We start from the raw sequence: 12787 nt of genomic DNA, 5'->3' as shown, positions 1-12787 counted from the left end.
TGGATTTACTGAATGTTTGTGGATTTTCAGCTTTCACGTTTCTCGCACACAAAGACACATTAACTTCTTAGTTCTTACATTGTTAGGTTTTAGTTTGAGCTATCTGAGAGTTCAGACTTCAGAGTAGTGTTTTTTTACAATGGTTATGCACAAGGGTGGAGGAGGCACAGATAAAGGTACTCTGCTAATGTTAGAATATTTTTCTGTGCATATTTTTTTTTATATCCATTTGATAAACTTTTCTACATATGATGGAGGCAAGGCAACCCAAATAAATTGTTTGCTGCATACATAAATAGCAATGCAGCATGCAGCTGTGGATGGTATTAAACTATCAATGCCAAATTTCTCTGCTTTTTGCTGAAAGCTTGACCAAATTGTTATGTTGCTGTTATTTGAAAAGTTAGTAAATATTGAACTGCGCAGATCCCTACACTAGATCTCAATGCATTTCATGAGTTTCTCACCTCTGTTTGATTAGTAACACATTTGTTTGATAAAGGATAATCTGTGAGACAACTTTTGGATTTTACCCATCATCTTCTATCTTTTATAGCTTAAATACATGTAGAAAGGTCATGATGGAGTGTGAGCCCGACTTGAATGTGAAAGTGGTAAGAATTCCTTAATCTATATGACAAGCTTTTCTGAGTGATATAAGATGGTGTCAATGCTTGAAGGTGGTGGGATTAGGATAATCCTAGAGAGTTTAATCAATCTTCATTTAGAATCTAAAGGTGTTACATGCAGTATAAATTCTGGTGTGAATGTAAAGTTCCACCACTCTTCCCAAGTTTAGGAGGGCTTGAGGATTGACATCCCTTAAATTAGTTATCTGTTGTCTCAAATAGGTTCAAGATGTCACTAAAGTGGGATATATAACCTTTTCACGTTGATGTACAACAAAAATAAGATTTATAAATATTTTTAAAATTATACATAAAGTGGCTGTTAATTAATCTTTAATATCACAGGAATTCTTGCTCACTTAGTTGGTTATGTAGTTTAGGTGAATTATTATAAGCTCTTGACATATTCGGATGAATAAAAAACATCATCAAATTTTATTGTATACGAGAATTATACACGTGTATACACTAATCTTACTTTTGTTATACATGACAATTTATTATTAGATAATAGTCTTAAAAAAATATTTATCTATAGTTAAATCCTTTAATGTTTAATCGCACAACACTGGTTAGTTTAATCTCCATTTTTGGTGCTAGTCTGGTGCCATACCTACTCATGTACTTTCCTCTCTTCTCTCTTTAAACATAGTAAAACACGCGTATAATTGGTGTAATTCTCAAAATTTCAAGTAACTCTTAATTATAACAGTAGCTATGAATCCTTTTTCTTTCTTTTAATTTCTTGTAGTACTAAATTTAGATGAAATCATATTAATAATAGAAGAGATATTTTTCATAATATTTTACACTACAGTATTTGTAATTACAACAGCATCTAAAATTATTGACAACCGGATATTATACAACAATAAAGGATCTATGATCTCCAATCTAAAAGGATCCTTAATTTTTCCTATCATCCTAAAACGATGAACAACAAAAAGCAGCCAAATTCAGAGGAAAAAAATACAAAAGAAGAAAAAAGAGTGATGAGAGGAGTTAGAAATGGTAGAATCATAGAGGCAGGGCCTTGACCTTTCCCATAAGGCACGTAGGTGTAGGGATTAGGAGGGGGATAATAAGGATCTGGAGTTCCATAGCCATAAGCATAACCAAAAGTGTAAGGAGCTGGAGGGTTACAACATTGAACACTTGCAGCTGGAGGACACTTGGATTGGCCTTTTCCTGTCTTGTGTGATGGTGGTGGTGGTGGTGGAGGAGGAGGAGGAAGAGGGACACCATATGTAGAGTAACCAGTAGGTGGTGGTGATGCTCCTCCATAAGAAGGATAACCAGAAAGGGGTGGACAGTTCTCACAAGAAGTTGTTGGGGTTGGAATGGTATCAGCTAATGCATCCCCATGAGTTTTAAGGTCAAATTTAGACTCTGATAATAACCAAAGGGCTGTAACTACAACTCCCAGAAACTCTGCTTCAAACATCTTCTCTAAAGCTTAATGTTTTACTTGCTTTAGACTAAGAAAATTCATTTATAAGAAACAATGATGGAGATTGCAATGATAAGCTTACAAAAGCTTTAGAGGAAAAGAGTATTCTAGATATGGTGACAGCACATTTGTCATCACATCATTGAACTAACACACACTAATGTCCTCCACTTTGCATGACTCTGTGCTAACAGATTGATAAAGTTTGCAACCTTTCTTTTTCACTTCTTCTTTTTCTATCTTTAAGACTTCTTTTAGACCTTGTTGTTTTCATCTTAGGTAAATGCTGCCCTACCATTCATGATGGAATTCCTCACCATGATTAGTATATAAGGCAATTTTTTTTTTTTTTTTTATCAAGAAACTGTCTCTTGAAGTAGAGAAATTTATTGAACTTCGGATACTTGTGAAAAAAAAACAGTATTCACGATTTTTCACTCTGTTTTGGGACAAAAGAATGTTGGGAGACAAAACATGAAGATTGCGGTCATATATTGTGCTTGCTCATAAAGATTTTGGTCGGAATTAAAATGTCTGGTAATGCTTAATTTATGCGTTTGTCACATGTTATTTCTTCTGCTATCTGTTCTTATCCTGCAAAATGTAATTTTGTTGGATGATGAGAACGACCTCTGTCTCCCTCTTCTTTCCAGACCTAATTGCTCTGGCGAGCTTTACCTTTGAATGGGTTTTTCAGTAAATGTTAAACATATACCTGCATATTCTCCAAAATAATTAAAGTTTAAAAAAAAATTAATTTATTCGAAAAGTAATTTCAATTGATACGTGCATAGTTACTGATCAATTGTAATCGTCAATGGTGGAATGTTTTGAAGGAGAAATTAATTATATATTTTTTTTAAAACTAATGATTAAAAATATTATCTATTTCTCACATTCATATATCCCATTAATTCATTTTACAAATTTTTAATTATAATATTTTTTATTGAGAAGGAAAAAATTATTTAATAAATTTAATGCAGATAAAATAAATCAAAAATTAAAAAACTTAATAATTTTATCAAGTTAACTTTCTTGTGAAAACTAAATCAAAAATAAAAGAAATGGAATAATTTAATCAAGTTAAATTTCAGATTTACTTGTAAAAATTAAGGAAAAAAAATGTTTTTTATCTCCTATAAAATTTTAAATTTGTACATATCATAATTTACAAAAATATTTTTATAAGTTAAATTTATATTCTTATGTATATTATAATTTGATCATTTTTTTAAAATTGTGCAAAATCTCTAACAATAGAGACCGTAGTAGTAGTAGTAGTTTAGTATGATGATCACGTTGCTTCTTTTACTCTTGACAACTCCTTTGATAGATGTTGCGGAATATATCATGCTACTTTATAGTATTTGTTTTCGGCTTTTCAATGATACTGTTAAAAAGAAAATTTAACAATTTTTTTTACAACTTTTTAACAATACTTTATATACTAACTTATAAATAAAATAATTTGTTTCAAATATACGAATCAATAAAATAATAAAACATAATTTATTATAAAAAAATTGTTAAAAAAGATTATTAACGTATCACGGTCAAATATATATGAGAATTAGTATATTTAATCGTATTTTCAGGTTAATTTTTTCATTAGCATCTAATTTTTGGATTCATACTTCAATTAACAGGTTATAATATAACCAGTACATATGATACTCCAGAAGTGATATTTAACATGTTTGTAACTATAAAACCTTTATACACAACTAGCAATATCAATTGATAAATAGTTATGTTATTTAAGCATGTAAACATGAATTCAATATTTGAACATATAAAAAATTTACTGAGATATCAAGCTTTTAAATAAAATTCAATATTTCGGGAGACTCGAACCAGAAATATCCCGGAATCGACAAAACAATTCACATTAACAAACTTTGGAAGAGTTTAAGAGAAAAAATAACTAAGAAATTATAACAATAATCTTGAGTTAAAAATTGTACATTTACTTGTCATGATAACAAGGCTTCTTCATTCGCAGTTCCAACAATGTTAAAGTGAGCAACTTTAACTGAGTACTTTCAATTGATTATATAAATAAAGTCATTTTATTTTTCCTCAAACACAACACAATTATTTCTTCATTGAAAATGGCTCGTGCAAAGACCCATATGTTATACAGAGTGTAATGAAAAACAATAATAATTACTTCTCATTTAAGTTCAAGTATAATTGTTGCTCTCTGATATAGTCAATCACTTCATCCCCAGTAAGGTATTTTATTGATAATCCTCTTGCAATGCAATCCCTGAATGGTAAAAATGACATTATAATATGAACAACGTCTCCCTTTTTTAAATTATTGTCCAGAACTCTTGAAAGTAAGCAAAGTCATAGCATTACCTTACTCTTGTTGAACTGATTTGATTTGGTACAAGTTCATCCACCACTTTGATATTATCCTAAAAAAATTGCAGAGGAAAATTTAAATATGCATAAAAGCTGAGTAGCAAACCAAATCATTCTTGTTCATTATAAAGACATAGCAAAACCCAAAGACAAACACTAAAGTTAGGTCCCGGAGTTGATCCACACGCCTTCGTATATGGTACATCAAAATTTGACCTTGATATGGTTAAATACAAATACAAAATAAACAGATATTTGGAAATGTCCAACTTGATAAACCACATTTTCTTTTAAACACAGAGAAATAGAAATAGGTCAAGCTCGGAATGTGAAATACCTGATTCTCATTCAGAATTTCATTTTCAGATATAATTTTCTGAATGTCTTGTCCTTCTCTGCTAATGCATACTACTCCATAATCTTTGCATATAGATTGAACCTAAAGCACATTGACAAAATTATAGTTCATTGTTTCCACAACCTGTCAAATCAGTAGTCTGTAACATATGCGTCAATTCTGTTTATCCACTAGTCATCCAATCCATTATCATAAATCTTTTTATCCATTCAGTTATAAAAATAAAATAAATAGATTAGCTGAAATACATCACCATTTGTAGTTGGATTGATATTTTGGAATGCATTTAATATCAAGTGGTTCAATTGCTCCAAGTTCATTACTTTCTTTATGAAACAAATATTCAGTCTATGGTATTTGGGTCAAAGAATGTGTATAACAATTAAACTTTATTTTATAAAAAATATTTTATATACAAATGTAATGGATTGTTGGACCTTTTTTTATTGTGAGTTACGGATGGATTGGATTTGTTTAAAGCATTTTTAAAGGGTCATAGACGGATTAATGATTATCCATTTCAATTCAAAATGTATCCAATTATTAGTTTGACTCCTGATCTATATTCCACCCATGCTTGGTGCTACAAGGGAAGAAGTAAGAATATTTGACACAATAAGCTTGTCATTTCTAAAAAAAAAAAACACCACAAGACCAATCTAATTCCATTGAATTTGAATTCCTCAACCATTTAAGACTCATTCACCAAAATTATTAGGAGGTGCAGAGTCTTGTTCCAAGAATCGTCAAATAACTCCATGTTTAACTAATCTGTGATAAACAATATTATATTTTTCTATTACGTTGAATGCATAAGTACCTGGTCAGGAATCCAGAATCCAGGAATGCCAAAAGAATGAAGGAGATCAGAACCACAGAGAAGCATGACCTTGAGGGATTCTACACTAATCAATGTAAACGCAAGTTATTGTATTGTTATAACATTGTAAAAACATGTATAGAAAGAAATGAAAGCCCAACACCGCATTTTTGTTTAATGAAGCGAACTATAAATGTTCCTTTTAGACCAAGTAACATTTAAATTGATGAACATTTGGGATAGATGATATGCAATGATTGAAGGCTTTAGCACCATACAGAACCAAGTTGCCCATCCAATCATGCATCTACATTGCACCAAGAAATTGCCCAAAATATGTCCAAAAATTAAAATCCATGTATTAATTATTTAAATCACAAAGTATTCCAGCACCAAATCCTTAGCACCGATTTTTTTTTTCAAGTTCTCCAGCAGTAGGGATTAACATTAATGTGACTGGTATTTCATTCTTATAAGGGATTAGGGACATGTTTGGGTAAACTTCTTTACTAACCCTTCTAGAAAATATAATTTTTTTTTTCATAAGCTAAAACTTGCTTATGCATAACTTAAAAATCTGATTTTGGAGGTGGTCACATGAGAAAGTTTCAATTAACTAATTTATGTACAAGTTAATTTTAATTTATCAAGAAGCCTATTTCATTTTTTCTTCTTATTTTCTTCTCTTAGAAGTGTTTAGGAAGAAGTTCATCGAAGATAGTTGTTTCAGTGTCACTTCTTCCCTTAGAGATGACAATTAGACTAATATGATTTCATTAAAGGCTTGTTTGTCGAGCATACCTCTGGATACCAACCCTGTCTCACAAACAGAATTGTAGACTCTGGAGAGAACAATTAAAGAGCGTTGATACGTGCTCTGACTTGCCTGTAGCAGTTTATAGCCAGATAAAATTGCAAAGTATTAAGAAATAAGGTCACGAGAGAGAAAAATATTTCTTCCCAACACATTGACATCAAAGCACCGTCTCTCAAATTCTCTTCACATTCAAAGGGAATAGAAAGACACGCGCAATCTAGCTGATATTACCTCCCATTGATCAACCATTACAAAATCTGAACTTTTGCAGGCTAAATGGCATAATTGTATTCGATGTTTAGCAGATATTAGGCCCTACACAAACATACAAGCGAAATTCAATTAGACCAACATGGGGCAGTGAAACTAATAGCAACACTTAACAGACGATTTGATTTCTTTGCTGAAAAAGTAAATTGAAACTCAGTTGCGTTTTAAATCTCAAAAAGATTGCTAACTGACTCTCGATAATAGTTTTCCCCCGAGCTATGTTTTACTTTGTTCAATCGTTTAATTTGCTAACAAGTTTTACAGTCTCGCAAGCTTGAATATAATAAATGGATAACCTTTTTCTCTCCTTGACAACATACCTTTTTCTTGTATGAATCATTCACAGGAGACAAGTAACCTCCAATTACGCAGTAGCCGTTTGAATTCAACGCATCTCTTGCAAGCTCTGAGGATAACATCCATATTTTTTTTTTTTGAAAAAAATCAGACAATCAGAAAATAAATGAAAAATTAAATGAGAGGGAATATTCTGATCATATATACTCCCATTCTCATTTCACGCACTTACGGCTACTACAGTACTGAGAAACCGATGAACATTTATTCTTTTCGCATGATGTATATGAGATCTTAATACCCCTCCCCCTAATTCTTCTACACTCAACAGAAAAAAAGAAAAATATCCATTTTTCCATTATCAATAATTTCAAGAGTGAAGGTACAGACAGTCAAGATGCCATCTTTTCTTTATTTCAAAGGAGTGGAAGAGTTAAAATTATTCAGATGAGTTTCATAAGTACCAAAGCAGTATGAATTTCTCAAGGTAGAGGAACAACAATTTTCTACCGTGCAAGAGATGAGAACAAAGGAAAGAATCTGAGCTTTAAATCCAACTCACCAAACATCCGTAAATGCATGAAAGTAGGTGGATTAAAGCTTCCAGTTGCAACCAGAATTACGTATATCTTGTTGCTGTTTTATTGGGAAAGAGAGAATCAATGTCATAATTCATGATTAGGTCAATAGAAAACTCCCCCACAAAATTACCCATGATAAACAAATAATAAAGGAACATACTTGCTAGTGTTTCCAGGGGCGGGTTCATTATTAATCAAATTTAAAGCCAATTTATCCAGTGGCAGTGGAACATCCATGACCTGAAGCCATTAAAATATCATCATTGCTGAAATAAAAAAAGCCAACAACTAGTTTTTTCCTTGATTAAGTGAACTTCAATTTCCAGTTTCAAGCTCTAAACAAAATACAACATGTGTTTTTATTCAGCTAAACGTGAAGAGATTGAGTTTCAAGCTAGAAAAAAAAAGAGAGAGAGAAAGCAGAGACAAACCGGTCACTAACAGCTAATTCACAAACTCGGTACTTTTCAATCAAATTTAATTCGATGAGAATGAGGTGCAGGTGACTGTGGATGAAGCAATAGAAGAATTAGCATCATACAATATATAAAAGCAGTTAAGACTGGGTGGATTTGCTAAAGGGTTAGTGTGAAAAATGTGAATTTGGATTTGCTCGGTGATTGTAATTGGAGAACTAAAAATATATTGCAGTGAATTATAAAGAAAAGAATTAAAATTAGAGAGAGAAGGAACCTGGGTTTGTTGCTTGAGGAGGTGAGAATGCTCCTTAATTTCAACATCCAACGAATACCACAAATACTACAATTCATGAAACTTTCTTTCTTTGTTTCATGAATTTGGTTCCTTCAACGAAGGCGTCAAATTTCACATTCCAATATTCCATTTCCAAACTCACACCATACTTCACGCTTCTTTTTTATTTTCCAATAGAATTCAATTGATGGGCCAAGAAATAACTGTAGTCTGATAATGGCCCAATGTTGAAAAAAAGTTCTCCGTGCCAATCATCTTACAGGCTTTTACTGCCTGCACCCCACAATTTCTTCCCACATCCGATCAACTTTTCAAAATAAAAGTGACTTCCAAATTACATGTTTTGGAAACTTTTGAGAATAATATTTTCAGAATGAATTTTTGACAGAAAGTTTCTGAATAAAATTTTATAATCACTAATAATGCCTCCCAAAACGGAATTTTCGATACACCCCTACTTGAAATATATTGTACAAAGAACTTTCTAAAATATATGATATATGTTTTGGAAATATTTTTTCTGAACTAAGTGTTTTTCCGCATCTTTTCTCTACAATTTTCTTCCTCTCTTCTCTATAGAACCAGTGATGACGGAAATAGCAGAATGGCAACAATGGTGTGGAGGATTGGTAAAAGATATTTAAGTCTTTTCTTATTATTTTGAGTGTGTATAGTAATTGTGGGGTGTATGAAGCTATATCTAATTCTACACCAACGTATATTTTGGGTCTCTTAGGGCATGAAAGCAAACTTTTAAAACTAGGGTGTTGTTTCCTACACCTCCCCAAGTGAGATCTGTACCTCTCCACTAATTTAATTTATTTTAAAAATATTTTACATCTTTCCACTATTTTCTTTTATTCCAAAAATACCCTACACCTCCCCCACTATCCTTAACCATATTTCTCTTTCTCTCTCTACATTAATGGTTAATGGAGCATTTACATGACTCATTAACGAAGTATTTACATGGCTCATTAATGGAACATTAATAGAGCATTTACATGACTCATTAACGAAACATTTACATGACTTATTAATGGAGCATTTACATGACTCATTAATGGAGCATTTACATGACTTAAATTTGAATATATTTTCTTAAATATGTTTGATTCAATTTTATTTTCGTTGTTGAATATATTTTTTTCTTTTCAAATTAAAATTTTATTCTAAATTTCTAGAAAAATGTTTATATACATGTATCTTTTTTTTACATATAATATCTATAATTTTTAACATTATATCATGTTTCAACTCACTGACATGTTTGACTCAAATAATTTAAATAAAATATTTAATTTATTAGATAAATAATATAAAAATATTATTAAATATTTCAAATATAAAAAAAATTATTTGTTAAAGATTTAGAATTTATTTAGGTCTTTCGTCATTATAAAGTTAGTATATAATAATAATATATCATTATTTACTATTAATATTATTATGTTTATTATTTTGTATATGCATGTAACTTTTAATTTTATAAAATGAAAATAGTAGAAGTACTAATATTGAAGTTTCCTTTGAATTTTATATTTTGTAGTATGTGAGAAATTCAAATCTGAACCCGTGAATACTCCATTAATGTAGAGAGAGAAAAAGAAAGATGGTTAAGGATAGTGGGGAGGTGTAGGGTATTTTTGGAATAAGGAAAATAATGGGGAGATGTAGAATATTTTTGAAATAAATTAAATTAATGGGGAGGTACAAGTCCCACTTGGAGAGGTATAGGGAGCAACATCCTTAAAACTAATATTAAATGAAAATAATAAAGTAAGATTTATATGTTTTTTAGAAATTAACAAAAGTATATATTTAATTTATTTTGTTATCACTTAAATAAAACTAAAATCTATATATGAATAATCCAATAAAATAAATGAAAATAATATAATTTGAGTTAAATTTAATTAGTAAAATTTCATACCCACCCATGACTTAGTGAAGGCTAGAAAAAGTATTTAAAGTGTAGTTTATGATGAAAATAAGAAAAATAAAGTTATATTTTTCCATTGATTGATTGAATTCTTGTTGATTCTTGGAGAAGTCATGGGGACGTGCATGTGCATGGTTGTCTTCTTCATCTTCATGCTCTTCTTGGGCGCTCTGTGTGAGGTGGCAGCCATACAAAACAACGTCGGCTTCGACTTCCCTTCTTTCACCCTCGACAACAACAACATCACCCTCCTCGGCGATTCCTTTTTATGGAGCAATGGCGTCGTAAGACTCACAAACGTCGCTTCCACTTCCAGCACCGGCGCCGTCATCTACGCCTACCCCATCCCACTCTTCCATCCTCCAACCACCTTCGCCTCCTTCTCCACCACCTTCACCTTCTCCATCAACAACCTCAACCCCGCCTCCTCAGGCGACGGCCTTGCCTTTTTCCTCTCCCCCAACACCACCTCCACCAATCTCTCCCTCTCCGCTCCACTCGGCCTCCCCTCCTCCTTCGTCGCCGTCGAGTTCGACACGCACTTGGACTCCCGCTTCGGCGACCCTAACGAGAACCACGTCGGCTTCGACGTCGACTCCATGAAGTCCCTCAAAACCGGTGACCCCATCTTGCACGGCATCGACCTCAAGAGCGGCAACACCATCATCGCATGGATCGACTACGACGCCGGTCGAACTTCTCTCACCGTTTTCTTGAGCTATTCACTTCCAAAACCCGTGGACCCCGTCCTCTCTGTAAAGTTCAATCTTTCTCAACACTTGAGAAACCCCGTCTACATTGGATTCTCCGCTTCCACTCAAGGAATTACCGAGATTCACCAAATCCAGAGTTGGACCTTTCACAGTGCTTGTGCTCCCGCAAGAACGAGGTTGCACCCTCACAATGTTTCCGTGGTGGGAACTGTACCTATTTCTGGTTCGGGTTCGGGTTCTGGTTCTGGTGGTTCTGGTTCTGTTTCTAGTCCAAGCACTAATTCTACTTCCAAGAAGCATGACAAGAGGGTTGGCTTTGGTGTGGTTGTTGGGGGATCGGTCTCTTTCTTTGTGGTTTTTTCAGTCTTGGGGTATGTTTTTGTTCGGAGATCGAGGGGTGGGAGAGAAGAAAAGTTTGAGAATGGTTTCGTGGCATGTCCTAGGGCGTTCGATTACAAAGAGTTGAAGTCTGCGACAAGAGAGTTTCATCCGAGCAGGATTGTTGGGCACGGATCATTTGGGACGGTGTATAAGGCGTTCTTTATCTCTTCCGGAACCATTGCTGCAGTGAAAAGGTCGCGGCACTCTCACGAAGGGAAGACCGAGTTTCAGGCTGAACTATCCATCATAGCCGGTTTGCGGCACAAGAATTTGGTTCAGCTGCAAGGTTGGTGTTTTGAGAAGGGAGAGTTATTGCTGGTGTATGAGTTTATGCCCAATGGAAGTTTAGACAAGATGCTTTACAAGGAGCCTGAAGTGGGGAGGTTGCTGAGTTGGTCTCACAGGATGAAAATTGCTGTTGGGTTGGCCTCTGTGCTGGTTTACCTTCACCAAGAGTGTGAGAGGAGAGTAGTTCACAGGGACATTAAGACTGGGAACATATTGCTGGATGGAAACATGAATCCTAGGTTGGGGGATTTTGGATTGGCAAAGCTGATGGATCATGATAAGAGTCCTGTGTCCACTTTGACTGCTGGAACAATGGGGTACCTTGCCCCTGAGTATCTTCAGTATGGAAAGGCCACTGACAAGTCTGATGTTTTCAGCTATGGGGTGGTTGTGCTTGAAGTGGCTTGTGGAAGGAGGCCAATTGAGAGAGAAGGGTCCAAAATGGTGAATCTGATTGAGTGGGTTTGGGGGTTGCATTCTGAAGGGAAGGTGATTGAAGCTGCTGATAAGAGGTTGAATGGCGAATTTGAGGAAGAGGAAATGAGGATGCTTTTACTCTTGGGATTGAGTTGTGCTAACCCTGATACTGCTGGGAGGCCTTCCATGAGAAGGGTGCTCCAGATTCTGAACCATGAGGCTCCACCAATTACTGTGCCAAAAGTTAAGCCAACACTCACCTTCTCCTCTGCACTTCCCCTCACTATTGAGGACATTGTTTCTGACACTGAAGAAGTGTTCAGTACCAGCAGGTCTGTGTGTGAGATCAACTTTGACTGAACTCAACTTATTCTTTTCAAGGATCATCGTTTCTATTCTCATACACAGTGACACTTCATTCACTGAACTATCATGTGTGTGCTCAGGGCACAACAGAAGAAGCTTGTTTTTGTTTTAGTCATGGCTCAAACTAGTTACAATAACAAGTGTTTGCAATTTTACAAGTCTACAAAATGAGGAAAGTAGAGAGTTGACTCACAAGTTTGTATATTACCACTGATGCACTCATGTTACAATGCAGAATTCTTGATGAGGACCTTGCTCATAAAATGGTCCTTGGGCATTCTAAGATTTTACTTCCTGCACCTCACCAATACTAAATTCAACTCATATTAGTAGAGTAAAGTACTGGAATACCCTTACACCAAACCAATGAA

General features: G+C 33.9%; 2 protein-coding genes across 3 annotated transcripts; one reads left to right on the top strand and one right to left on the bottom strand.

Annotated features, from left to right (window-relative positions):
- Window positions 1-4154: 4154 nt before the first annotated feature.
- Window positions 4155-9127, bottom strand: LOC106765364 (nicotinamide/nicotinic acid mononucleotide adenylyltransferase). Of its 2 annotated transcripts, XM_014649948.2 has the most exons (11): window positions 8289-9126; window positions 8027-8101; window positions 7756-7835; window positions 7577-7650; window positions 7038-7123; window positions 6679-6762; window positions 6432-6516; window positions 5631-5710; window positions 4790-4891; window positions 4447-4505; window positions 4155-4351 (listed from the first exon to the last, which is right to left on the bottom strand). In XM_014649948.2, the coding sequence occupies exons 3-11, from the start codon at window positions 7830-7832 to the stop codon at window positions 4249-4251; spliced, it is 750 nt and encodes a 249-aa protein (XP_014505434.1). In that variant the 5' UTR covers window positions 7833-7835; window positions 8027-8101; window positions 8289-9126; the 3' UTR covers window positions 4155-4248. The 2 variants fall into 2 exon arrangements, with proteins under 2 accessions (XP_014505434.1, XP_022637506.1); XM_022781785.1 differs by lacking the exon at window positions 8027-8101 and having other exon boundaries at window positions 8289-9127.
- Window positions 9128-10247: 1120 nt separating this feature from the next.
- Window positions 10248-12722, top strand: LOC106765363 (probable L-type lectin-domain containing receptor kinase S.7). Its single transcript, XM_014649946.2, has one exon. The coding sequence runs from the start codon at window positions 10365-10367 to the stop codon at window positions 12408-12410; it is 2046 nt and encodes a 681-aa protein (XP_014505432.1). The 5' UTR covers window positions 10248-10364; the 3' UTR covers window positions 12411-12722.
- The last annotated feature ends 65 nt before the right edge of the window (window positions 12723-12787 follow it).

The sequence above is a fragment of the Vigna radiata genome, chromosome 6, assembly GCF_000741045.1.
Source record: "Vigna radiata var. radiata cultivar VC1973A chromosome 6, Vradiata_ver6, whole genome shotgun sequence".
NCBI lineage: Eukaryota > Viridiplantae > Streptophyta > Magnoliopsida > Fabales > Fabaceae > Vigna > Vigna radiata.
The sequence above is the reverse complement of the archived record's forward strand: the minus strand, read 5'-3'. Positions and strand labels throughout refer to the sequence as shown.